General features: G+C 19.1%; 5 protein-coding genes across 5 annotated transcripts, besides 73 other annotated features; 3 read left to right on the plus strand and 2 right to left on the minus strand.

The window, feature by feature from the left end:
* Nucleotides 1-3: 3 nt before the first annotated feature.
* Nucleotides 4-150: a sequence feature (AT_rich).
* Nucleotide 151: 1 nt separating this feature from the next.
* Nucleotides 152-314: a microsatellite.
* Nucleotides 315-395: 81 nt separating this feature from the next.
* Nucleotides 396-572: a microsatellite.
* A 70-nt stretch (nucleotides 573-642) lies between these two features.
* Nucleotides 643-679: a sequence feature (AT_rich).
* Nucleotides 680-827: 148 nt separating this feature from the next.
* Nucleotides 828-924: a microsatellite.
* A 29-nt stretch (nucleotides 925-953) lies between these two features.
* Nucleotides 954-1,019: a sequence feature (AT_rich).
* Nucleotides 1,020-1,358: 339 nt separating this feature from the next.
* Nucleotides 1,359-1,389: a sequence feature (AT_rich).
* Nucleotides 1,390-1,409: 20 nt separating this feature from the next.
* Nucleotides 1,410-1,591: a microsatellite.
* Nucleotides 1,577-1,751: a microsatellite.
* Nucleotides 1,646-1,829: a microsatellite.
* Nucleotides 1,830-1,885: a sequence feature (AT_rich).
* A 19-nt stretch (nucleotides 1,886-1,904) lies between these two features.
* Nucleotides 1,905-2,078: a microsatellite.
* Nucleotides 2,079-2,091: 13 nt separating this feature from the next.
* Nucleotides 2,092-2,162: a sequence feature (AT_rich).
* Nucleotides 2,163-2,164: 2 nt separating this feature from the next.
* Nucleotides 2,165-2,284: a microsatellite.
* Nucleotides 2,168-2,344: a microsatellite.
* A 75-nt stretch (nucleotides 2,345-2,419) lies between these two features.
* Nucleotides 2,420-2,508: a microsatellite.
* Nucleotides 2,509-2,585: 77 nt separating this feature from the next.
* Nucleotides 2,586-2,658: a microsatellite.
* A 67-nt stretch (nucleotides 2,659-2,725) lies between these two features.
* Nucleotides 2,726-2,866: a microsatellite.
* A 5-nt stretch (nucleotides 2,867-2,871) lies between these two features.
* Nucleotides 2,872-2,937: a sequence feature (AT_rich).
* Nucleotides 2,938-3,094: a microsatellite.
* On the minus strand, nucleotides 2,965-6,708 carry EDI_239740 (protein serine/threonine kinase, putative; the record flags this gene model as incomplete). Its single annotated transcript, XM_001737287.1, has 1 exon — nucleotides 2,965-6,708. The coding sequence occupies one exon, from the start codon at nucleotides 6,706-6,708 to the stop codon at nucleotides 2,965-2,967; it is 3,744 nt and encodes a 1,247-aa protein (XP_001737339.1).
* Nucleotides 3,983-4,126: a microsatellite.
* Nucleotides 4,229-4,299: a microsatellite.
* Nucleotides 4,371-4,445: a sequence feature (AT_rich).
* Nucleotides 5,058-5,095: a sequence feature (AT_rich).
* Nucleotides 6,340-6,362: a sequence feature (AT_rich).
* A 96-nt stretch (nucleotides 6,709-6,804) lies between the features above and the next one.
* Nucleotides 6,805-6,852: a microsatellite.
* A 1-nt stretch (nucleotide 6,853) lies between these two features.
* Nucleotides 6,854-6,890: a sequence feature (AT_rich).
* Nucleotides 6,891-7,240: 350 nt separating this feature from the next.
* Nucleotides 7,241-7,373: a microsatellite.
* Nucleotides 7,374-7,722: 349 nt separating this feature from the next.
* Nucleotides 7,723-7,846: a microsatellite.
* Nucleotides 7,847-7,914: 68 nt separating this feature from the next.
* Nucleotides 7,915-8,089: a microsatellite.
* Nucleotides 8,090-8,195: 106 nt separating this feature from the next.
* Nucleotides 8,196-8,359: a sequence feature (AT_rich).
* Nucleotides 8,360-8,372: 13 nt separating this feature from the next.
* Nucleotides 8,373-8,504: a microsatellite.
* Nucleotides 8,480-8,633: a microsatellite.
* Nucleotides 8,560-8,742: a microsatellite.
* A 4-nt stretch (nucleotides 8,743-8,746) lies between these two features.
* Nucleotides 8,747-8,862: a sequence feature (AT_rich).
* Nucleotides 8,824-9,104: a sequence feature (AT_rich).
* A 7-nt stretch (nucleotides 9,105-9,111) lies between these two features.
* Nucleotides 9,112-9,292: a sequence feature (AT_rich).
* A 25-nt stretch (nucleotides 9,293-9,317) lies between these two features.
* Nucleotides 9,318-9,504: a microsatellite.
* Nucleotides 9,456-9,642: a microsatellite.
* A 68-nt stretch (nucleotides 9,643-9,710) lies between these two features.
* Nucleotides 9,711-9,884: a microsatellite.
* Nucleotides 9,885-9,951: 67 nt separating this feature from the next.
* Nucleotides 9,952-10,145: a microsatellite.
* Nucleotides 10,011-10,197: a microsatellite.
* A 391-nt stretch (nucleotides 10,198-10,588) lies between these two features.
* Nucleotides 10,589-10,665: a sequence feature (AT_rich).
* A 73-nt stretch (nucleotides 10,666-10,738) lies between these two features.
* Nucleotides 10,739-10,797: a sequence feature (AT_rich).
* A 149-nt stretch (nucleotides 10,798-10,946) lies between these two features.
* Nucleotides 10,947-11,013: a sequence feature (AT_rich).
* A 108-nt stretch (nucleotides 11,014-11,121) lies between these two features.
* Nucleotides 11,122-11,293: a microsatellite.
* Nucleotides 11,294-11,921: 628 nt separating this feature from the next.
* Nucleotides 11,922-12,075: a microsatellite.
* Nucleotides 12,076-12,552: a repeat region.
* Nucleotides 12,549-12,836: a repeat region.
* Nucleotides 12,798-12,907: a repeat region.
* Nucleotides 12,908-12,942: 35 nt separating this feature from the next.
* Nucleotides 12,943-13,036: a microsatellite.
* A 148-nt stretch (nucleotides 13,037-13,184) lies between these two features.
* Nucleotides 13,185-13,253: a sequence feature (AT_rich).
* Nucleotides 13,254-13,567: 314 nt separating this feature from the next.
* Nucleotides 13,568-13,748: a microsatellite.
* Nucleotides 13,749-13,850: a sequence feature (AT_rich).
* Nucleotides 13,851-13,852: 2 nt separating this feature from the next.
* Nucleotides 13,853-14,018: a microsatellite.
* A 20-nt stretch (nucleotides 14,019-14,038) lies between these two features.
* Nucleotides 14,039-14,288: a sequence feature (AT_rich).
* Nucleotides 14,289-14,361: a microsatellite.
* Nucleotides 14,362-14,423: 62 nt separating this feature from the next.
* Nucleotides 14,424-14,585: a microsatellite.
* Nucleotides 14,562-14,713: a microsatellite.
* Nucleotides 14,714-15,218: 505 nt separating this feature from the next.
* Nucleotides 15,219-16,209: a repeat region.
* Nucleotides 16,210-16,850: 641 nt separating this feature from the next.
* Nucleotides 16,851-16,919: a sequence feature (AT_rich).
* A 25-nt stretch (nucleotides 16,920-16,944) lies between these two features.
* Nucleotides 16,945-18,570, plus strand: EDI_239760 (uncharacterized protein; the record flags this gene model as incomplete). Its single annotated transcript, XM_001737288.1, has 3 exons — nucleotides 16,945-17,179; nucleotides 17,238-17,575; nucleotides 17,614-18,570. 3 exons carry the CDS (start codon nucleotides 16,945-16,947, stop codon nucleotides 18,568-18,570), a joined length of 1,530 nt encoding a protein of 509 aa, XP_001737340.1.
* Nucleotides 17,910-18,035: a microsatellite.
* A 56-nt stretch (nucleotides 18,571-18,626) lies between the features above and the next one.
* On the plus strand, nucleotides 18,627-19,955 carry EDI_239770 (uncharacterized protein; the record flags this gene model as incomplete). Its single annotated transcript, XM_001737289.1, has 1 exon — nucleotides 18,627-19,955. One exon carries the CDS (start codon nucleotides 18,627-18,629, stop codon nucleotides 19,953-19,955), a length of 1,329 nt encoding a protein of 442 aa, XP_001737341.1.
* Nucleotides 19,426-19,460: a microsatellite.
* Nucleotides 19,956-20,330: 375 nt separating the features above from the next.
* Nucleotides 20,331-20,417: a microsatellite.
* Nucleotides 20,393-22,012, plus strand: EDI_239780 (uncharacterized protein; the record flags this gene model as incomplete). The annotated part of the gene is made up of 1 exon (XM_001737290.1): nucleotides 20,393-22,012. The coding sequence occupies one exon, from the start codon at nucleotides 20,393-20,395 to the stop codon at nucleotides 22,010-22,012; it is 1,620 nt and encodes a 539-aa protein (XP_001737342.1).
* Nucleotides 22,013-22,240: 228 nt separating this feature from the next.
* Nucleotides 22,241-22,421: a microsatellite.
* Nucleotides 22,301-22,478: a microsatellite.
* On the minus strand, nucleotides 22,346-22,671 carry EDI_239790 (uncharacterized protein; the record flags this gene model as incomplete). The annotated part of the gene is made up of 2 exons (XM_001737291.1): nucleotides 22,346-22,396; nucleotides 22,543-22,671. 2 exons carry the CDS (start codon nucleotides 22,669-22,671, stop codon nucleotides 22,346-22,348), a joined length of 180 nt encoding a protein of 59 aa, XP_001737343.1.
* Nucleotides 22,483-22,534: a sequence feature (AT_rich).
* Nucleotides 22,665-22,781: a microsatellite.
* Nucleotides 22,782-22,912: 131 nt separating this feature from the next.
* Nucleotides 22,913-22,947: a sequence feature (AT_rich).
* Nucleotides 22,948-22,952: 5 nt separating this feature from the next.
* Nucleotides 22,953-23,072: a microsatellite.
* Nucleotides 23,011-23,064: a microsatellite.
* Nucleotides 23,014-23,120: a microsatellite.
* Nucleotides 23,121-23,522: 402 nt separating this feature from the next.
* Nucleotides 23,523-23,550: a sequence feature (AT_rich).

A 23,550-nucleotide genomic window follows, 5' to 3' on the forward strand; every position in this document is an offset into this window, starting at 1 on the left:
ATGATATTAATATAAAATGATGATATTAAAGAAATTATTAAAATATAAAATAAAGATAAAAGAAATCAATGAAATATAAAATAAATTCATTTTAATATAAATCATTTAAATAATTAAACAATAAAATTATTTTATAATATTGAAATATTTCATAAATATAATAAAAATGAACAAATAAAAGAATAAAGAAAAATAAATAAAAGAATGATAAATAATAAAATAAAATAATCAATATATTAAAGAAAAAGAATAAATAATACATATAAATAAAAATTATAAAAATAAAAAAGAATAAAATAAATTGCATAAATAAAATAATGTTAAATAATTTGTATCAATAAATTAAACGCTTTTTTATTGCATATTTCTAATTTCTATAATAAAAAATACATCCATTATTTCATCATTATTTTCATCATTTATTATCTCATTTTGAATTATTCATTTTTATCTTCTTTCATTTTATATCTCAACTTTCTACTTTTATTCTTTTCATCTTCTTCTACTTCCTAATTTCACTTTTTTCTGTTATATCATTCTTTCTCTTCATTTTTCTCTTATTTGCTTTTTTTCGTTGCCAATCAAACTAATAAATAATAAATCAATAATGAAATTAGGATATAATTCAATAATGATAACATCAAAATATTTTAATGATATTAAAGATTTTATTAATTTAGAAATTGGAATTAAAAGATTTCAATGAAATATTGAATGATTTCATTTTAATCCAATTCTTTAAATCATTATTCAAGTAAATTATTTGATAATATTGAAACACTTCATATTTATAATAAATATGATGAAATATTTCGTGATGGAAGAATAAATAAATATTAAATTCAACATATTTAAAATAAAAAGAAGAATGAAATATATTTAAAATATAGAATACACAATAGAAGATAGAAATAAATAATGAAATACAATACTAATAGAAGTTAAATCAATTGATAAATAGTAATTTTAAATAATATTTTAGAATAACAAGAAATTATTAACAATATTAATCATTAAAACAAGGAAGTGTTGTTTTAAAAGATGTTCATCATTAATATCAATTAATACATAAATATCAATGAGTGAATTTATTGTTGTTTTAGATAATTGTGTTCATTAAGTGAAATTAATATTAACAATAATAGTAGAATTATGATATAAATAAATTGATTGATTAGAATATTGAATAATATCATTAACAATCATCAACAAATAAATAAGAAATGAATGTTTTTATAAATACACAACATCATAATAACTAACACATTAATGAATGAGTATAAGTTATTTTGAATAAATCAATAATATCATCAAAATATTTTAAAAGATGAAGAAAAGAATTAAAGAATAACCACAAGAAATTATAATAATGAATTAAAATAAATAAAACAATTGATGTTTTAATAAAGAATAAGAGAAATAAAGAATAGAATAGAAAAAAATCAAAAGAGAAGAAGCAGAAAACAATAAATAGATAAAATAAACAAACAACAAACAAAGAAATAGAAGAAACAATAAAAACAAGAATATAAATAATTTTAAGAAAATAGAAATAAAATGAATGTAATTTAACTAGAAGATAAAGATAAAATAGTATAAAGAAAGTATAATAATGAAAAATTAGAAATATAAGAAAGATAATTAGAAAGAAGAGAAAATAAAGAATAATTAAGAAAGATAAAAGAAAATGTAAAATATATAAGAAAATAAAAATGAAGAGAAATAAGAGAGAAGAAAGTAAAATAGAATAATTAAAAGAATAAGAATAAAATGATAAGTTTAGAAAAACATAAATGAAATAAAAATAAAGAACAGATAACAAAATAAGAAATAATTAAGATATTTTAACAAACAAAATAAAATTACATTATATTTATAATAAATACATTAACAAAGAGAATAATAATAAATAATGATAAATAAATAGATAAAGAACATAAATAGAATAAAGAAAAGAAGAAACAATGATAAATCAAATGAAACAAGAAAATGAAATTAATAAAATAAAAATAAAGAAAAGAAGATATGAAAGAAATAAATAATAAACAAAATAATAAATAAATAAAATAAGAAATAAAAGAGAGAATAAAGAAATAAAATATGATAATAATATGAAGAAAAGAATATTTAAATAAGAAATAATAATAAATAAATTAAATAATGATAATTATTTATATATTCATCATTTCATTGTTTTGATAATTCATTTTATTATCATTATTTTATTCTTTATTATTCATTGTATTAATATTCATTGTATTTATGTATTTATTTATGAATTTATATCATCAAATCTATTATCATTTTTATTATTCATTTCATCTCTTTTGTTTTATTCTTATTTCAAATTCTACAATTTAAATCTTCTTCATTTAATTCATTGATTTATAAAATAACATTAAACATCATCAATGTATTTTAGTAATGTGAAGAATAACAATAATCATATTAATTAAATAATAATTTATTTATTTTTAATAAAAGAAATAATGATAAATAATGATATTAGAAGTTTAATTTCATTTTATTAATTGTGTTTGTTTCTGATATTGTATCTTCAATTCACAAATTAATTAAATTATATGATAAATATGAAAATTATATTTAAAAGAAAAGAAGATAAAAACAATATCAATAATAAAATTAAAATAACAAATACATCATTTAATTAATATCTCTATCATTCATAAATCAATTAATATTTCTATCAAATATAATTAAACCAATTTTATTATATTATAATTTATAATTATCTATTCATTCTTGTTATTTATCATATTTTATCCTTCTATTTTTCATTTTGTTTATTATATAATTATTTTGAATGAATGTATTCTATTTTAATTTATTTGTTGTTCATTTCATTATTTGTAATAAAATGAAATGATAAAATATGTTAATAAAATTAAATTATTTAATAGAATTAAATGAAATATATTAATTCTATTTCTTTTATGTTTCTTTTCATTCTTTATTTTCAATTCTTTCTAACATTTTTACTACTTCTTCTATTCTTATTCTTTCTTTCGGTTCTTGTTTCCATGTTTTTTCAATGATTTCTTTAATATCTTCTTTAACTTCTTGTATTATTTTTGGTCGTTTACCTGTTGATATTGTATTTGCAATATCCCATGGATGTGGATACAATGTTTTAGGAAATGGATCTTGCCATGTAATGATTTGTAACATTGTTATTGAATATGAATATATATCTGATTCCATTTTATAATGTTCTCGATTTAGTATTTCTGGTGCCATGTATTTTGGTGTTCCTATCCCTTTTGTGAATGTCATATTTGTCATCATCATATTAATGTTTCTTGAACTTCCAAAATCTGTTAATTTACAATTAACTCCAATATTATCATCAATTGATACAACAAGAAAATTATCTGGTTTAATATCTCGATGTAGTATTCCATTTGAATGAAGATATGAAATTCCTTTTGCTCCATCTAGCATGAATTTAATTCTTATTTTATTTGGTATTTCTGTGTTTGTTCTTTTATTAATTAAATCTTGTATTGATCCATATTTTGCATATTCTGTTATCATACATATTTTATTAGGAATAAATACTGCTCCATAAAATTGAATAATATATTCACTTCTAAATTTATCTAACATCATTACTTCTTTCTCAAATTCTTTCATTTTATTTTCATCTTTATCAATTTGTTTCATTTTCTTAATTGCTACTTGATTCCCTCTAAATTCTCCGATATATACAATTCCAAATGATCCTTCTCCTATTTTATTTTTTTCTTTTATTTCATCGGGATCAAGTCGTGTTGATATTTGTGTTTCTCCTTTAATTGAAATACTTTTAATTATTTCTTCTTGTGTTTTATTAAGTGTTTTACTAATTATCATTATTTGTTCTTTAATTTTAGTAGTACATTTGATTGTAGTGAATATTTCAAATTCACATGCATATCCTCCTTCAATTGTAATGATATTTGGGTTTGTTCTAATTGAATATTTTTCATTTTCTTCTTTACTACTTATTTGTATTTTCTTTTTTTCTTTATTTTCATTTCCAATACATATTAATTCTCTGATTTCTTTATTTACTTCAATTTCTTCTCCTTCTCCTATTTCTATTTCTTTTTTATTTGTTATTATTCCATCTCCAAGTGATATAAATTTGATATTTGATTGTGAAATTTTAAATATTGTTGTTGTTTTCTCTTGTTCTTTCTTTTCTTTGCGTTTTATAATGTAATTAATCATTATTATTATAATTATAATTATTATAATGATGATAATAAGTATAATGATGATAATTATCATTATCATCCACCATACGATTTCTTTATTACATTTTGTTCCTTCTTCATTGATTCCATACCAAAATGAACATTTTGAACATTTATTATTTTTTGTTTCTTTACATTTATTAATATTTGAATAATGAATACATTCTTTATTTATTATTATATATTCATCTTCACATTTATTACATTCTTTCTCATTTAAACATGTTATACATTTATTTCCACATTTTGAACATTCTTTATTTATTAAATAATATCCTGTTAAACATTCTCTACATCCATATTCTTTATCTATTTCTCCTTTACATCCTTTAATTGTTGTTGTTGATTTACATATTCCTGTTGAACTCATAAAATATCCTTCTCCACATATTATACATTTATCTTTTTGATTACATGTTAAACATTCTTTTTCACATTTTGAACATCCTTTCCCATTTCTATAATATCCTTTATTACATATTCCACATCCACTTCCATCTTGCAATATTTGTAAACATGTTCCATTTAATTCTTCATTTGATTGACATGTTTTATCATTTCTTAAATATTTATCATTAGAACAACTCATACAATATGTAGATGTTCCATAACATGTTTCACATTTATCATCACATTTTAAACATTTCATGTCTTTTGTTAAATAATATCCTTCTTTACATCTTTTACATCCATATGTATTTTGTTCTTCACAATATTCTATTTTTGTATTAATACATTCTCCGTTCAAATTAGGTGAATATGTATTTAAACATTCAACACATTTTCCATTAACATATGATTTATTTAAACAATATTCAATATTATTATTATTATTACATTTTCCATTTTGATCTTTTATCATATCTTCTTCACATGTTTTATTTATACATTTATTATTATCTAAATATTCTTCATATTTACATTTTATTTCAATATCATTTGTTTGACATATTTCTGATTTTGAACATTCTATACATTTATTATTATTGATGTATTTTCCATTTTCACAATATATTTCTTCATTCTTTCCATTTTGATTCTTTTCTTTATTTGAACATTTTTTATTGTTTAATGTATATCTATTTGAACATGATACACATTTATTTCCTTCATAATAACATTGATCTTCTTTATCTCCAATACATTGATTATTTTGTATTTTATATCCATTTGAACATTTTAAACAATAATTTCTTTCTGATTTATTACATTTATTATCTTTTTCTTTACATTCTCCATTTTCTTTAATATATCCTTCTTTACATTGATAACAATATGTTTTATATCCTACAATACAATTATCTGGTAATAATTGACATTCTTTATTTGAATTTAAATAATATCCTTTTTCACATTCAATACATTCTCTTGTTTCTTCTTTGTAAATCAACATATTACAATTCTTATATCCAATACTATCTAATGTTATTCCTTTCATTCCAATAATCATTATTTGACTTTTCTTTGTTGTTAATGTTGTTCTTGAAAATTTTACATCACCTAAAACATATAAATGTTTTGAAGAAGAAATAATTAGTGTTGAAATTGATTTATCATTATTTTCTAATTCTTTAATTAATGTTGTTCCTTCATTTGATGATTCAATTATTAAATTGAATTCAATTTTTTGATATGGTTCTTTCTTTCTATAAATTTTGAACTTTATTTGATTTGATGATTCATATTTTAACCATTGATTAGGATATGTGTATATTGTATGAGTCTTTGATGAATCATCATTATTTCTAATAATATAATTATTTGTTGATAATGATATTTGATAATAATTAGATAAAGATACAGTAGTAGTAACAATAAATAAATTAAAGTCATCTTCATCATCTTTTTTAAATTGATGATTACATTCTGTTGTTATATCATGAATTTCGATATTATTATAACTAAAATAACGAACCATTCCACCACATGTTTGATTAAAATATTTATCACTTGATGAAGTTGATGTTATTTTATTGATTGATCCTTCATATGATGATATTAAATACCATATACCATTATTAGAACTAAATTTTAAATTAATAGGAATTGAATTGAAGTAAGTACGTTGAATAGGTAAATGATAATAATAATAATTATTATTATCATTTCCACGAACCCACAATTCATCAACATCTCCAATTATTCTTGTTGGACTATTTCCATTAAAGAAAATAAATTGAACTTTTTCAAATGAATAAGAATTTTTGATTAATTCAAGTTCAAAATTTGTTTCAATATTTCTAAAGTTGAGATAATAACTTTTACTATTTCCTTCTTCTAATCTTACAATAACATTATTCGCTTTAAATGGATTTGTTGAACCAAAATAAAGTGGTTTAATGTCATTATTATTAACTGAAATAATAACTGATGAATATTTAGTATAATCTCCTGTTAATACATATGAAGTTAAAGTAGAATCAGTACAACTAGTATTTGCATAAAACATAATACTATTCTCATTCTCTTTTTGACAATATTTACCATCACAAAATGAAATAAATAGAAGTAATAAACAAAACCACATTGTATTTGTTTATTTGAGTTATTTTACATTTTTTTCTTTATTTCTTTTTTTATTCTTTTATTTTTAGAATATAATAAATTTATATAATTTATTTTAATTTATTTGTATGAATTTGTGATGAAAAGGGTTATTATTTCCTTTCTTATTATCATTCAATAACAACAAATATTTCTTAAAACTCAATTAAAAAAAAATTTGATTGTTAAAATATTAACATTAAATGAATGTTTAAGAAAATAAAGTAAATATGGTTTGTTCATATTTAATTTAATTGAAATATGTTTAAATGAGAATAATTATCGATAATTAATTTGACGATAGAAAACATATTCTTTCATTCTCATTAACTATCATTTTATTATGGTTTTATAATGATTAACATACTTATTCTATTTCATCTTATCATCTTCTCATCACTTCATATTTTTATGAAAAGGGGGTAAAGAGATGTTTAAAATAATTTAAATAAATTAAAAATAAATAATTTTAAAATGGTTTATTAATAACACAATAAATAAATAACAACAAACCAATAAACACAAAAATAAATAAAACAACAAAAATAAAAACGACAAAAAACAAATAAAATTATTGTATATTTGATTCCTTAATTTATTTTACATTGTTTGAAACAAACACAACAAACTATTAATGATTAAATAATACCATACAATAAATATACAAATGTATTATAATCATCATCTTTTAATGTTTGGTAATTTTGAATATCCATAATATGAAATAATAGTTCTTTGAATTATTTGAAATATATTGTAATTTAGTTGTTATATCCTTCTTACTGTTTCATTTTATTTACTTTCATCATTCTATTTCTAATTTGTTTCTAAAATGATCACTACAATGAAAAGAAGAATGATGAATGGCATATCATTTTCATTAATTATATACTTTAAATATTGATTATTGTTTACTCTCAATACAAAATAAAAAGAGAGGAAATTGAATGAAAACACAAATAAAAAGAACAATCCATTTACAATCATATAATGAAAATGACAAACTAATAATAAAAGAAAGAGAAAGAAGAAATAAAGAGAAATAAGAGGTAATGATAATTCAACTGAAATCAATGAGATAAGAAGAAAGAGATAAATCAAATCAAACACAAAATAACAAGAGAAAAAGATAAATAAATGATAAAGAAACACAAAATACACAATATGATAACATCAACAACAATAAAATAAAGAATGATAAATGATTAAATATAATAGAAGATAATTGAATAAACAAAGAAAGGAATAAAAATATGTGAAAATACAGAAAATGTTAAATAAATTAAAGAATTGAAAATCTAAATTAACAATATCAAATCAATCAAAAAGAATATGATTTAAAATAGAATATTGTTTGTAACATAAATAAACACAAATAAATGATAATGATAGTATTAAATATAATAAATTGTATCAACAATTAATAATTTCAAAGAATAATTAAATATTAAAGAGAAACATAATTATAAAGTAAATTTTAATAAACAATTGTCATAAACAAATAAATTTGGTTATAATTAATATTTTGTTAAATTCTGAATATTTAATTATAAATTGTTAAAGTTAATGAATGATAATATAAATAAATAAAGATGAGAATGAACATAAATAGAATGATTGATGTAATAAAATGATATAAAAACAAAAATATAAACAAGAAGTAATTCAAAATGAACAATGAACAGAGAAACAAGAATAAAAGAATGAAATGATATAATAGAAAGGTTAAAGAAAAAGGAAACAGTATAATTATAAGAAAATAAACAAGAAAATGAAAAAGAATATAAAAATTATATATAATGAAGATAAAAGAAAATAAATAAAAAGAAATAATAAAATAATCAGAATGAAAAATATTAACTAAATCAAATAAAAATAATTATAAATTTAAATATAATTTAAACAAATATAATAATGATAATCATCAAAACAAAATAAATAACATAATTTATATTTATCATTCTTTAAATTATACAATATATTAATTATATAATAGTAGAACTCTAACTATTTTGATTACTTTTTATCTTTTATTTATTAAAAATGAATTAAATTAAAACAATTATAAAAATATTAAATAAATAATAAATAATAAACATTGAGATATTTAGTTTATTCATTAAGAATGATAAATTAGATTTGTTAATTTATTATAACAATATTATTTATTTATATTCTTTATTTATTATATTATTTCTCATTTCTTAAAAATGAATAAATAATATATTCATATTATTTCATCTTTATATTTTCATTAAAATGATAGAAGTAATATAAATATCTTAATTTTTAAAATATAATCAAGTTGAATAAAAATCAAATAATTCATAATATTAACATTCTCTAATATAATTTATTTATTTAATATTTTGATTGTCAACTTTCTTTTGATATTATTAAAATCTTTAGTATATAAAAGAAAATTAATAAATAAAATAATTCATATTCATTTAGATTATTTAATAATTCAAATATATTTGATTTATATTGTTTAAGATGGTTTATATTACTGTTTTTATATTATTTCTTTATTATTAATTTATATATTATCTCTTTTATATTCTTTTATTTCTTCTTTTCTATTTATTCTTATTCTTTTATTTCTTTCTAAAAATCTTTTTATTTATTTAATTTATTATTATATTCTTTTGATATATTATTATCATTTATATCAAATATTTATATTATATATTTTCTATTTTATTAAATATATTAAGTAAATATATTTGTATTGTAAATTGATTATAATACATTTCATTTATTATTATCATTTTATATTATTTGTTAATTTATAATGTGTAATAAATATATCATTGTATATTATTTATTATATTTTATTTCTTTTGATTTAATTTGATTCTTTATTCTCTTCTTTTTCTATGATTTGATTCAAATTCTTTCTGATTATTTATTCTTCTTTATTTTTATAATATGTTATTTTCTTATTATTTCTTCTTTTGATTTATTTCTTTATCATCTTTTTATATTTGATTCTTTATTTCTTTATATTTTATTTATGTTTATTTCTTATTTTATTCTATTAATCTTTTCATTTGATTATTTTCTATTATTTCTTTTTGTATATCTTCTTCTTGTTGTATTCTATATATTTTATTTAATGTTTTAATATGTATATCTATTACTCTTATTATTTTATTTCTTGTTTATTTATCTTTTAATTATATTCTTTTTGAACTTTCTTATTTCTTTATATTTTCTATTTCAATTATATTTATTTCTATATATTTATTATCTTCTTTCTTCTTTATTTTTTATTATATCATATTCTCTATTTCTATATTATTTATATTTCGTATATTTGTATTTCATTCTTCTTTATTTCTTTAATAATTATATCTTTGATATTCTTATTTTCTTATTCTTATATTTATTTGTTTCTTATAATACTCATATTCATTATCATTTTGATTATTTTGTTGTATCTTGTTTATCAATGGATTATGAAATTGTATTAAATGATTGTTCATTGAATAGTAAACAATTTCTAATTTCTTGTTCAATTAATAAAGTGAATTATAATAAAATACATATTTCTTGTTCATTTTATTTATTTGTGATTCATTTTTGTTCTATTATTATTTATGAAACTTACAATAAAATAAATGTTGATGATTGATAACATTCTTGTATTTTTCATCATTTGATAAGTTAATAATGAATGTGTATAATAAAAAGTGAAATGATGTTAATTATATTGATAAAAACATTATAAACTCACTTGATTCAATAATGATTTAAGATAAAATGAATATTATGTTGAAATGTAAATTATTATCATTTATCTTTGTATTTGAATTATTATTAAAACTAAAATATGATTAATGTTTATGAATTTATTTATCTTTCTTCTACTTACTTTGTTTATAGTTATCTTATTATTTATTTCTTCTTTCTTTTCATTCTGATTTAATACGTTTAAAAGAATATTACAATAAATATTATATTATATAACTATTCTAAATACATTAAATATCATCAACTTCTTATTCTGTTTATTTTATATTTTATCTCTAATTTTGTGTTTATTGATTAAAGTTAGGTTATTTTGTTTCTTCAAATATATTAGAAATTCTTGAATTTAGTGTGAAATATCTTATCTATCAATTATTTAGTAGTACATTGTTTAAATTTAAATTCTAATCATAAAAGTATTTGAATATTATCATATAATTATTATTAATAAATAAATGGTTGTATTATTGGTGTTTGTTCTAATTATTTCCATTTTTCTTTATTATAATGAATTTCATAACAAATTAAATTATGAGTATTTAATAGAAAGTTAATACTAGAATCAATTTCATTATTAATTCATTGATTTTTTATATTCTTTAATTTTATTTTCTTTAATATATTATTCTTTGTTTTTTCTCCTTTTCCATATATTTCTTCTTTGTTTGTTTCATTATATTTTGTTATTCTTTCTTTTTATTTGTGTTATAACTTATTCTTGTTTCTTATTTCTTTTTCCATAATTACTTATCTCTTCATCTAAAGTATTATAATAATTGTTTTATCTATTTCTCTTTGATGTATTTCCCCTTTTTATCTTGTTCTATGAACATCTCCATTTCTTGAGATGTATTATTAATTTTCTTTTGAATCATTTCATCATAATCACAATTAATTAATCCTTTGAACTCCTTCTTCATTCTTTGTTTTTTTAACTCTAAACAAATACCATATTTTATTGTATACACATTAATAATGTTTTCTTCTTTAATTTCATTATTCATTTTCTCTTCCTAATACATGAATCACTAGTAAATACAGTAGATTTAATTTGTTTGTTAATGACAGACATTGTAATGATGTTTGTTGATATTTTAGTTGTTTATATACTTCTTATTAATTTTAAGAATCTTATTATAATTCTTTTTCTATTTCATTATAGTTTTATTAAGTATCTTCTGATTTCCACTTTCACTCTTACTAATCAATACAAAAACACTTCACCTCTTTAGAGAACAGAAACACTTCTTTTTTACATTTACATTCAACATTATTCTTCTTCATTTATAAAATTATATGATAAATCCTTTTGTTCAATATAAGAATACAACAAAATGTGATATTATACTTTGAATAACACCATTAAGAAATACATAGAAGAACAATATAAAATCAATAATAACATTTAAAAGAATAATCATTAACAGAAATAATAATAATTAAATGTAAAAAGAAATAAGAAAAAAAGGTAATACTGAATAAAATAAAGTTAAAGAGAAAACAAAAGAATAACAAACAAATTAAGAAGTGATTATTTCAGTGAATTCAATATGCTCTATTTCTATAATAGAGTTCATTTCTAATATATGAGAATTAGAAAGTTCTTCTTCTAATGTGTTACCAGTGTTGAATATGTAGAACATTAAATATTTCATGTTTTTAATAATATTGTTCATAGTATTTTGTTGAAGTTGATTTGTAATTTTAGTGATTTTAATCTTCTTACTGTTTCTTTATGTATTAATTGATTGTTAATATTACAGGTATTATTTCTCTACTCTGTATTAACTTCTCTTGTAATTCTTTGTATTTATTTATTTTGTAAATATAATTAATTCAATATTTCTATCTTAACATATATCAACATCATTAATATATCAATTTTATCTTTGATGTTTTGATAATATATATCTGATATTTTAACATTAAAAGAATGGTCACTAACAAATAAATATTTAATGTAATTTATAACAATTTCATTATTATTAATACATTTTGTTAGGACAATGTTTACAATATTTTAATATATCAATATGAAGTATTTTAGATTTAATACTTCAATTTATAATTACTCCTTCTTGCATTTTTACTACTTTGATGAATACATTTCTTTTTATATTTAATGACCTCCATATGGTTATTGTTAATTTCTTATTATTAAATATACACATTTCTTATATATTCACTACATTTCTTTCCATTTAAATATCTTTTATTTTATTTGTTACAATTTCAAATACTTTATTTATATCATGTTTTATTTTATTTATTTGTATTATAATACTGATTATTTTTATTTGAATTATTGATAAAATAATATAATGATGAAATAAATGAATTGATGAATGAAAAATATAATGAATATGGTGATAATTAATGTATTAAATATTATAATTATTACTTATTCTCATTATTATATCTTTTATATTTCTTATTAATATTCATTTCTCATTCTTTTATTATGTTTATTTTATAGTTATGTGATGTTTCATTTATTATTTTGTTATAGAAATATACAGAAATGATAAATAATAATAAAATAATGAGAGTAATCAAAATCATTAATGAATATCAACATTAACTTAAATTTATTCAAAATATAATAATAACAGAACAAACAAGATTTACATTAATATTTATTATTTCTATAAAATATTCAATTTTCATTTATTATATCTTTTAATCATTTTTAATATTCTACTTTAATCCATTATGTAATAAAATAAACAAATAGAATCATTTGTTAATATAATGATAATAGAGTTCAATAATCTAGTGAAATAACAAGAAGTATAAGAAGAAATTGAATGTATTTAAAAACAAGAAATAAGAAATTATAAACATAAGAGAAAATCATAAAAATAAATTGAAATTCTTCAATCATAATTAATATTATGATAAATCATTAAATATATTCAAGTATTAATCAAAACACAAAATAGAGTGATTGATAATATTTAAATACAAATCAATGAAAAACAAGAATAAATTAATATTTAATCGAAGAAGTTTATCATATTAAAATATTTTAAAATAATAGAATGAAATCATAATAAAATAAAATGATAATGAATAAATTATAAAATATATTCATAATAAATATAATTATTTTATAAACAAGATATGATAAATTTAATGAATTTAATAATTTAATTTCATAAAATAACATTAATAATCCAATAAATAAATTATTTAATAATTATAAATTCATTAATGATTAATTAGAATATTTCATTGATATTCAATATTAATGATAAAAATATTGAATTTATTTGTATTTGTAATAAAATAAAAGAAAATAAATAAATAATAATAAGTTATTAATTCATTATATTGAATTAATATTTATAAAATAAATTGAATAATTAAACAATTCATAATATATTAATTGATTTTATTTATAATGAAATGAAATAATTGATAAATAAGTTAATTAAATTCATTTATTTGTTTTATTTAATTTAAAAAGAGAATAAAACATCAATTAATTTGAATTTAATAAATTATAATATCATTTAAATATTTAAATAAAATAGAAATATTATCATTTGAAATATTCAAATATTCTATTATGTTTAATGATTTTGAATATTATGAAAATAATTATATTCATTTTTATTATTTATTTTCAAATTATATTATTATTTTCATATCATTAATATCAATGAATATTTTGTAACTGAATAATTATTGTTGTATAATTGAAATATAAATAAAATATTCATATTTAAATATTTAATTTTGATTTATTAATCATATTTTATATCATAATATTATTGATATTATTTTATTTCATTATATTTTAAATATATTAATATTCAAATATCACAAATTAAATAATTTCAATGTTAATCATAAATGATATTATTATTTATATATCATGTATTTATTATATCATCATTATTTATTATTCATTATTTATTTTATATATTTGTATTAATATTAATATTTTAATACTACATTCATATTATCAATTTATTCTATTTATTTATTATTTAGAATTCATTTATTCTTATTTATATTTCATTTTATATTCTCATATTTCAATATTTTATATTTTGAATATTTCTATTTCAATTATTTATTTCATATTTTCTTTTTATGATATTTTCTTTCTTATCATCAATTATCATATTCATTTGTATTTCATTTTTATTATCAATTGATTTGATTATTTCATGTTCAAATATTCTAATATCATATTTGTATATTTAACTTCTCACTTGATGTTGTATTTTAAATATTTGATTTTGAATTTATCAATTTTATCTTATTTATCAATATTTGTTGTATTTCTTTCTTATTCATTTTAGATAAATCACAAATTTCATATGAATATTGTTGATATACATTCAATATTTATTCTATATTATTTCATTGTTGTTTATAACAAAAGATAAAATCAATTCATTAAAATGATGAATAAAATATGATTATAATACTTTCATATTTATATTAACAAAATAATGATTACCATTACATCAATGAGATAAATCAATGATATTAACAATAACATTATCTCATTATTTATCAAAATCTAATTTAATAAAATAATGAAATGAAGTAAAAAGAAGTTATTCATAAGATATATTTAAACTAATTTTATCAATAATCTAATAAATCAATATAGATATAATATCTGTTTAAATTAAAACATGATAATGATGAATAAATGAAATAAAAGAAATCATAAGAAGAAATTAATAAAAAGAATAAATAAAGAATATAACAAGAAACAAATAAATAAAAATATCAAATAAGAAATAAATGATAAATAAGAAATAAACGAATATATTTTAATGAATAGAAATGAATAAAATATAGAAATAAAAGAATGAAATAAAAATAAATAACAAAAAGAATAAATAAATGTTATTAAAAACATAAAAAGAACTTAATAATAAATATGAGATTAAATAACAAAATTAATGAAATGTGATATATAACAATAAAATAAAATGTTATTAAAAATAAAAAGAACTTAAAAATAAATAATAATGGGAATAACAACATCAACATCAAATAACATATCAATTGATAAAACAAAACAAATAATTAAACAAATAGAAGAATGGACAGAAAGAAGAATAAATGATGTTATATTTAATTCAAATATTGATAAGTGGAATATGTGTACATCAGTATTTAATCAAAGAATAATAAATAAAGAACATATAATAATTATTATTGAAGATACAAATGGAAATAAATTTGGAGGATATGTTAATGTGAAAATTGATAAAATTGATAATTGGATAAATGATCCAAAATCATTTTTATTTTCAATAGAAACAAAAAGAAGAATACAAAGAATGAAGAAATTTGATATTAAATATCTAGAAGATGCATTTTGGTTATATGACCAATCAAGTAATTATTTGTTTACATTTGGATGTGATATTTATGTTTATAAAGAAAGTTATAAAACAAAATCATATTGCAAACAACGTTCATATGAATATAAAGGAATAACAAATGCACTTTGTTGAAAACAATTTCCAGAATATTTCACACCACAACGAATTATTGTAATTGAAATGAAATGATTTTTATTCATTATTATTTATTTGAATTATAAAAACTAAAAAAGAATATAAAATAAAATCAATAAATCAATATAAACATTTCATCTATCAATCAATAAAACAATTAAATGAGAAAATAACTAAGAATATAAAATAAAAAGAGATAAATTAGAAATGATAATAGTTCAAGAAATGAAAGGATGATGTGATTCATTATCTATAAAATAGAAAATAATGAGAAATGATTGTTCAATAACCATCAATATATTTAATACATTGAAAGGTACCAATCAAACTAGAAATAATTTATTCAGAAATTAAAGAACAAAAAAAATTAACATTGCGTCAAATAATATTAATATACAATTTGTATGTATTACCAAAGAAAGAAGTGAAGAATGGAATATTAATGAGAAATCAACTATTAGAATGTTACTTGATCATGTATGTACTATTAAAGAACTATCACAAACTGAATGACTAGTTATTATTGAATATTTACATTAATGAGAGATTTGCATATTCAGGAAGAAAGTAACAAATAATATTTGGAAGTATTAGCACTCCAGTAACATTTAGTTCACATACTGAAATATTTATAAACACAATACATTGAACAATGTCTAGTTAATGATAGAAAATGATATGAAGGATGAGGTGAATCAAATTCATTACTATTCGGATTTGTATGAATTGAAAAATTTAATAGAAGATATACAATGTATTGAACAACACTAACAATCAGATTATGAGATGGTATTCAATATTCTAAAAATTAATAAACATTAATAAACATTGATATTTTCAAATTCAAAATAATTAATAAAAGAAATAAAAAGAACTGAAAAAAGAATAATAAAAAAATGGATAATGATGATAGATTTAATCAAGTCAATACTCTCATTAGAAAAGAAGGAATAACAATCAAAGGATATTGTGTGAATGATAAAAGAATGATTTGTTTCAGTGATAATAATAGAATCATTTATTATAACATTGATACACAAGAAAGTATAATTCATACACCACCACCATTAATGAAATCAGCACCAATTATTAGTATTGATTGTTATGAAGATTTAATACTCACAAATTCAAGTGATTTCACTGTATTAGTCATTGAAATTGAAACATATTGAGTGTTTTTATCGACAAGTGATTTCAGGAACAACCAAAGGATACTTTTTATCAGCAAGAATCTTTACATTATATTCAAATGATAAAACACTGAGAGTAATTGAATATCCTGATACATCGATTGTTGGATTTGGACAACGAGGACATGTTGATGTATTATCAAATTCATGTTTAACACATGTTACAGCAAAAACAAAAGAAGTCGGACAATTTATGTTAGCAACAAGTAAATCAGTATTTTTATGGTTATGTGATTTAAATGATGAGAAAATGAATAGAAATGAATCAAAATATCAGAGTTGTATTCCACCATTCACATGTCCACCAACAGAATATTATCTGTATAAAAAATCCAAAGTATTTCATCAACACCTATTCTTCAAATTGAAAAGAAGGAAACACTCCCACATCTTTGTATATTACATAATAACACAATAAGTTTGTATGAAGAAAGATTTGATGAAGGGAAATTTAGTATTGAAATAATTAAAGAAATCAAAGTTAAATCACCAATATCTATTATTTGCTGTGATACAATCATTTTAACACAATATAATAATCAAATTAAAGTTAATCAAGGGAATAGAGAGAAAGAAATAATAAATAATACACCAATAGAAGAAATTCAGAATAATGATAAAATGATAGTAATACTCACAATGAATAGATTCAAAAGTATAGACATTCCAACAGAAGAAGAAATGATAGATGAGATAGAAAATGAAGAAGAACAAATAAAGATATGCATTGAAAGAAAAGGAACAATGAAAAGAAAAGGAAAAGAAATCATAAGTAAAATGGCAAAAGAAGGAAAAGATTGTTGGGAATATGCAAAAGAATTAGAATGTGTTGATACATTAATTGAATCCACTCCTGATGAACAAAAAGAAATAATAATGAATAAAATAATTTCAGAAATAAATGAGAAAGGAAAGAAAATTGAAATAAATAAGAAAAATGCATGGGAAATATTTGTGATGGGATTGAAAAATAAAGATAGTACAATAAGTGAAAGAATAATAGGATGTTATTCAAATATATTAGATATTGCATCTGTGATCAGTATATGTATTGAATATTCAAGATATTCTACTATTTTCACAATGTATAGGTCATTAGGGAAAAAGACAATTGAAGCATTTCGCATTGTTTCACATAACATTCTCAAACATGGAATCACACCAACAAGTTTAATTGAAGAAAGCATGAAGAACAATATTGAAATGCTTATCACAAATGCAGAAAGATGTAATGCAGAAGGAGATGATAAAGAAATAATTAAGATAGTATTTAATAATACATATGGAATGACATTAATTGAAGAATTATTATTTGTAAAGACAAAACAATAGATGTGTTGAGAGATATTGGAGAGAAGAAAGAAGTTATTGAAGGATTAATAGAAACAATGAAAAGTCCAATCACAGAAGTTAAAGAAAGTGCAGCACGAGAAGTGATTAGAATGAAATATGGAGAACGAGGAATGAAAGAAGCTATATTTAATGTTTTAACATCAAAAGATTACAATAAAGAAGATGAAGAAATGTGTAATGAAGGAATTAAAGAATGTGTTAAAGAAAGAAGTGGAAAAGAAATAGATAAAATAGTTAAAGCAGCATTCACAGTTAATAATAAGAAAATATTACGGAGATTAAATGAAAATGAAACAGCACGTGATGCGTTAATGACAATGGTTATTATCCAAAAAGGAGATGTATGGAATGAGATAGAAAGATGGATACGAAAAGGATTAGAACGAGAAAGTATTGAGAAAACAGTTAAAAAATTCACAAAAAAAATGTATGAAATGGATATAAAGAAAACAATGAATATTGGAGTTAAATATTTTGCAAGTTGTGGATTATATTGTTTAGTTCAACCAAACACACCATATGAAATCATTTATGAGTATGGAAGAATAATGATGAATGAAGTAAATCCAATCATTCAAAGAAATATGAGATGTATTGTTATGAAAGTGATTGAGAGTTGTTATGAAATGAAGAAAGACACCACAGAAATACGACAAATCATCGATAGAAAAACATGTGATATGGATAAAGTTATTGAACTGGCATTGAAATATAAAGATGAAAGAACAATATTGATGATTAGAAGAAAGAAAGGAGAAATTAAAGAATGTTTTAGAAATCTTCAAAGCAGAAGTATCACATGTTTAAATGAAATAGACAAACAAAATCAAAATCAAAATGAAGAAGAAAGAAAAGAAAAGGAAGAAGAAATAACTAAAATGTATGAAGGAATTATGGAAGATCTCAAAGAAGTAAGTGAAACATTTCGATTAAGAGATATAACTAGAAATGAAGAATGTGTTGAAGTGATGAAGAGATGTAATGAAATAATGAAGAGAAGAAATGAATGTTATGAAGAATACAAGAAAGTGTATCGAGAAATAGTTGAAATAGAAATTTCAAATATACCAATAAAAGAAGGAATTGAATTTTGTTGTAAAATCACAGAAGGAGTTTTATTAAGAATGGTGTTAAGTGATTTAATCAAACAAAGCCAATCGAAATTAACAATGTACAAAACACTTCAAATGATTTCAAATGAACAACTAAACCAAACAATACAACAACATAACAAAGAATTAAAAAAAGGAAATATTACAACAAAAGAATGTGTTGTTTGTCATAAAGAAAAGGATGAATTAATCAATGTATTTGGATGTGGTCATAGTTATCATTCAACATGTTTAAAATCATCAGGAATATGATTAGAATGTAATCATCTTATGAAATAATTAGGTTTAATCAACAACGTGATTACATTGTTGTTGTTATATCATTTGAAATGATTATTTGACAATAAATCACATTATTTATTATTATTATTTCTTGTTATCTTTTTATTCATCATAAATCATTTCTTTTGATTAATTGATTGATTTTGATTAACAACATTCATTATGTTGAATGGTAAGTCATTTGACCACTCTAAAAAACAAGACCAATAAGAGATAATCAGAAAATGAAAGATGATAGTGAAAAGTGGATGTTTCATTCAAATTGTTTATTTATCATAACTTAAAAATAGAAAAATAAAAAAATCGAATGATTACTATTTTTAAAATAGATTTTTTTAAATCTTAAAAATATTTTAAGTTGAAATAAAATAAAAATGGAAAATACAACAAGAAACAACAAATCAATAATGAAATTAGGATATAATGAAATAATGATAACATCAATGTACTTTAATGATATTAATGATTTTATTAATTTAGAATTAGGTGTTAAAAGATTTCAAGGAAATATGGAACGATTTCATTTTAATCCAATTCCATTAAATGAACATTCAAGAAAGTTGTTTCCTAATATTGAAACATTTCATATTTATAGTAAAAATGATGAAATATTTAATGATGGAAAAATATTTAAAAAAGTGATGTGGTGTACAGTAGATTATTCAACATATTTAAAAGAAAAAGAACAAGGAAATTCATGTAAAAATATAGAATATACATATAAAGACAGAAATAAATATGGAAATATAATACCACAAGAAGTTAAATCACTTGGAAATGAATGTTTTTATGAATGTTCATCATTAACATCAATTAATATACCATCATCAATTAGTAAATTAGGGGATTTGTGTTTTAGAAAATGTTCATTAACAACAATTAATGTACCAACAACAGTTAGTGTATTAGGAAATGAATGCTTTTGTGAGTGTTCATCATTAACGTCAGTTACTATACCAACAACAATTAGTAAATTAGGAGATGAGTGTTTTAGTGGTTGTTCGTCATTAACATCTGTCACTATTCCAACAACAGTCAGTGAATTGGGACGCTGTTGTTTTGATGAATGTACATCATTGACAAGTATAGTCCTTGAAAATATACAGTTTATCAGCGAAGAAAGAATATTTATGAATAAACCAGTGCTAATTAGTTTTAAAATACCAAAAAACTTACAAAAAATCAATGGAGAGAATATCGAAAAGAAAGATATCAACGAATTTATTATTCCAACTACAATCACTAAATTAGGTGATTGGTGTTTTAGTGGTTGTTTGTCACTAACGTCTGTTGATATACCAACTACAATAAGTGAATTAGGTGGTTGTTGTTTTTGTGTATGTCCATCATTAACATCAATTAATATACCAACAACAATTAAGGAGTTTGGGTATTGGTGTTTTTATAAATGTTATTCATTAACATCAATTTCTATACCACCATCTGTTAATAAAATAGGAAAAGGAAGTTTTAGTTTGTGTGAGTCATTAACATCAATCAATATTCCATCATCAATTACGTCATTTGAAAATAGACAGTTTGATGGATCTTATTTGTTAAGACGTCTTGAAATAGAAAATCTACAATTCATCAGTAAAGAAAGAATATTTATGAACGAACCAATACTATTTAGTATTGAAATACCACTTAACCTTAAAACAATAAATGGAAAGAGTATTGAAAAGAAAGATATAAATGAATTTATTATTCCAACTACAATAAGTGAAATAGATGATTGGTGTTTTTATAAATGTAATTCATTAAAATCAATCAATATACCAACAACAATCAGCAAATTAGGAAATCACTGTTTTAGTGAATGCTCATCATTAAGTGAAGTTATATTACCAACATCAATTATTAAATTAGGAAATTATTGTTTTAATAATTGTTCATCATTAACATCAATTAACATACCATCATCAATTACATTATTTGGAGAATGTTGTTTTTATGGCTGTGGATGTACAGAAGAGTTAAAGAAGAATAAAACAATACCGAGAGGATCTTTTGAACACACACAATGATGCAAAAAGAATAAACAATAAGTAATTGAGTTAATTCATTAATTATTTGAATAAAAGAGTTATAAAACACTTTTGAATATAAAAACAATGAGAAAAACATACTACAACAGTTGAAATTGAAAGTATTCATTGTGAATATAATAAATATGAATAGTAAAGATACTGTGTAATGATTTCCAGATAATAAAACATAAAATTAAACAAAAATGATATTATAAACAAATTGTATATTTTATAATATTTGATTTATTTGATTATTTGATTTTATTGTTAATTTAATGAATATCATTATTTATGATTATCATTATCTAATTATTTCAATTCTTTTATTATTCATTTTTGACTTCTTGTTATATTCTTTTCTCTTATTTCTTTTTTTTGTGGCTAATATTTTATATTTCTTTACCTTTCTCTTTTAAATATCTTTAATTATTTACTAAATATCAGATTATTTGTTTATTTATTTTTCCATAATTAAATATTTCATTATATTTATTATAAATATGAAATATTTTAATATAACAAATAACATTCTTGAATAATGATTTAAATTGAATTGGATTAAAATGAAATCGTTCAATATTTCCTTGAAATCTTTTAATTCCTATTTCTAAATTAATAAAATCTTTAATATCATTAAAATACATTGATGTTATCATTATTTCATTATATCCTAATTTCATTCTTGATTTATTGTTTATTAGTTGTATTTTCCATTTTTATTTTATTTCAAGTTAATTTTTAAGATTACAATTCTATTTTTCTTTTTTTGACATCCATTTATTCGTTTTTTGTATTTAATAAAACTATTTAATAAAGATGTATTATTACAACTATCTAACTAAAACATGATCACTAGAAATATGATAGTCATAAATATTAAAGATGTTACATAGATTCATTATTATAAATGAAGTAAAATTATATTTTTAATACTACTTTTTATATTGTTTTATTGTATTATTTTACTTTATTTTTTATTAAAAAAAAAGAAATGATTATATTTATTTATTCTTTATTTCTTATTATTGTATTTATTTGTATTTCTATTTGATGTTATGTACTATAAATTATTTATTAATAATTTACAATTTCATTTAATCTATTTCATGAATGTAAATTAAATCACTTTTTGTTTATGTTGTTTTAATTGATAAAAATATGAGACATTGATACTTCATTTATCTTCATTAATTATGCTTGTTACAGATTCTAATTCAGCAAACATTTTCATAACTTTCTAATTATCGTTATGACAATATCAAAATATTGTTTAAATGATGATTGAATTAATACATGAATAAGATTTAAATCTATTCTTTTCATGATATTATTCAATGGTAGTTATTGATTCGTTTTCTTTTCTTCTTGTTGGTGATTGATTAAAATGAAATGTAATATGATTTGGTGATTGTATCAATTAAATTATACATCATTATTTCAATGATATTCAAATGTATTTGATCTATTTCATAATCACAATGATTTATATTTTGAAATTATTGATGAGATATATTTCATTAATTAAATTATATTAT

This window comes from Entamoeba dispar, genomic scaffold (genome assembly GCF_000209125.1).
Source record: "Entamoeba dispar SAW760 scf_1105229460509 genomic scaffold, whole genome shotgun sequence".
NCBI classification, from domain to species: domain Eukaryota; phylum Evosea; order Mastigamoebida; family Endamoebidae; genus Entamoeba; species Entamoeba dispar.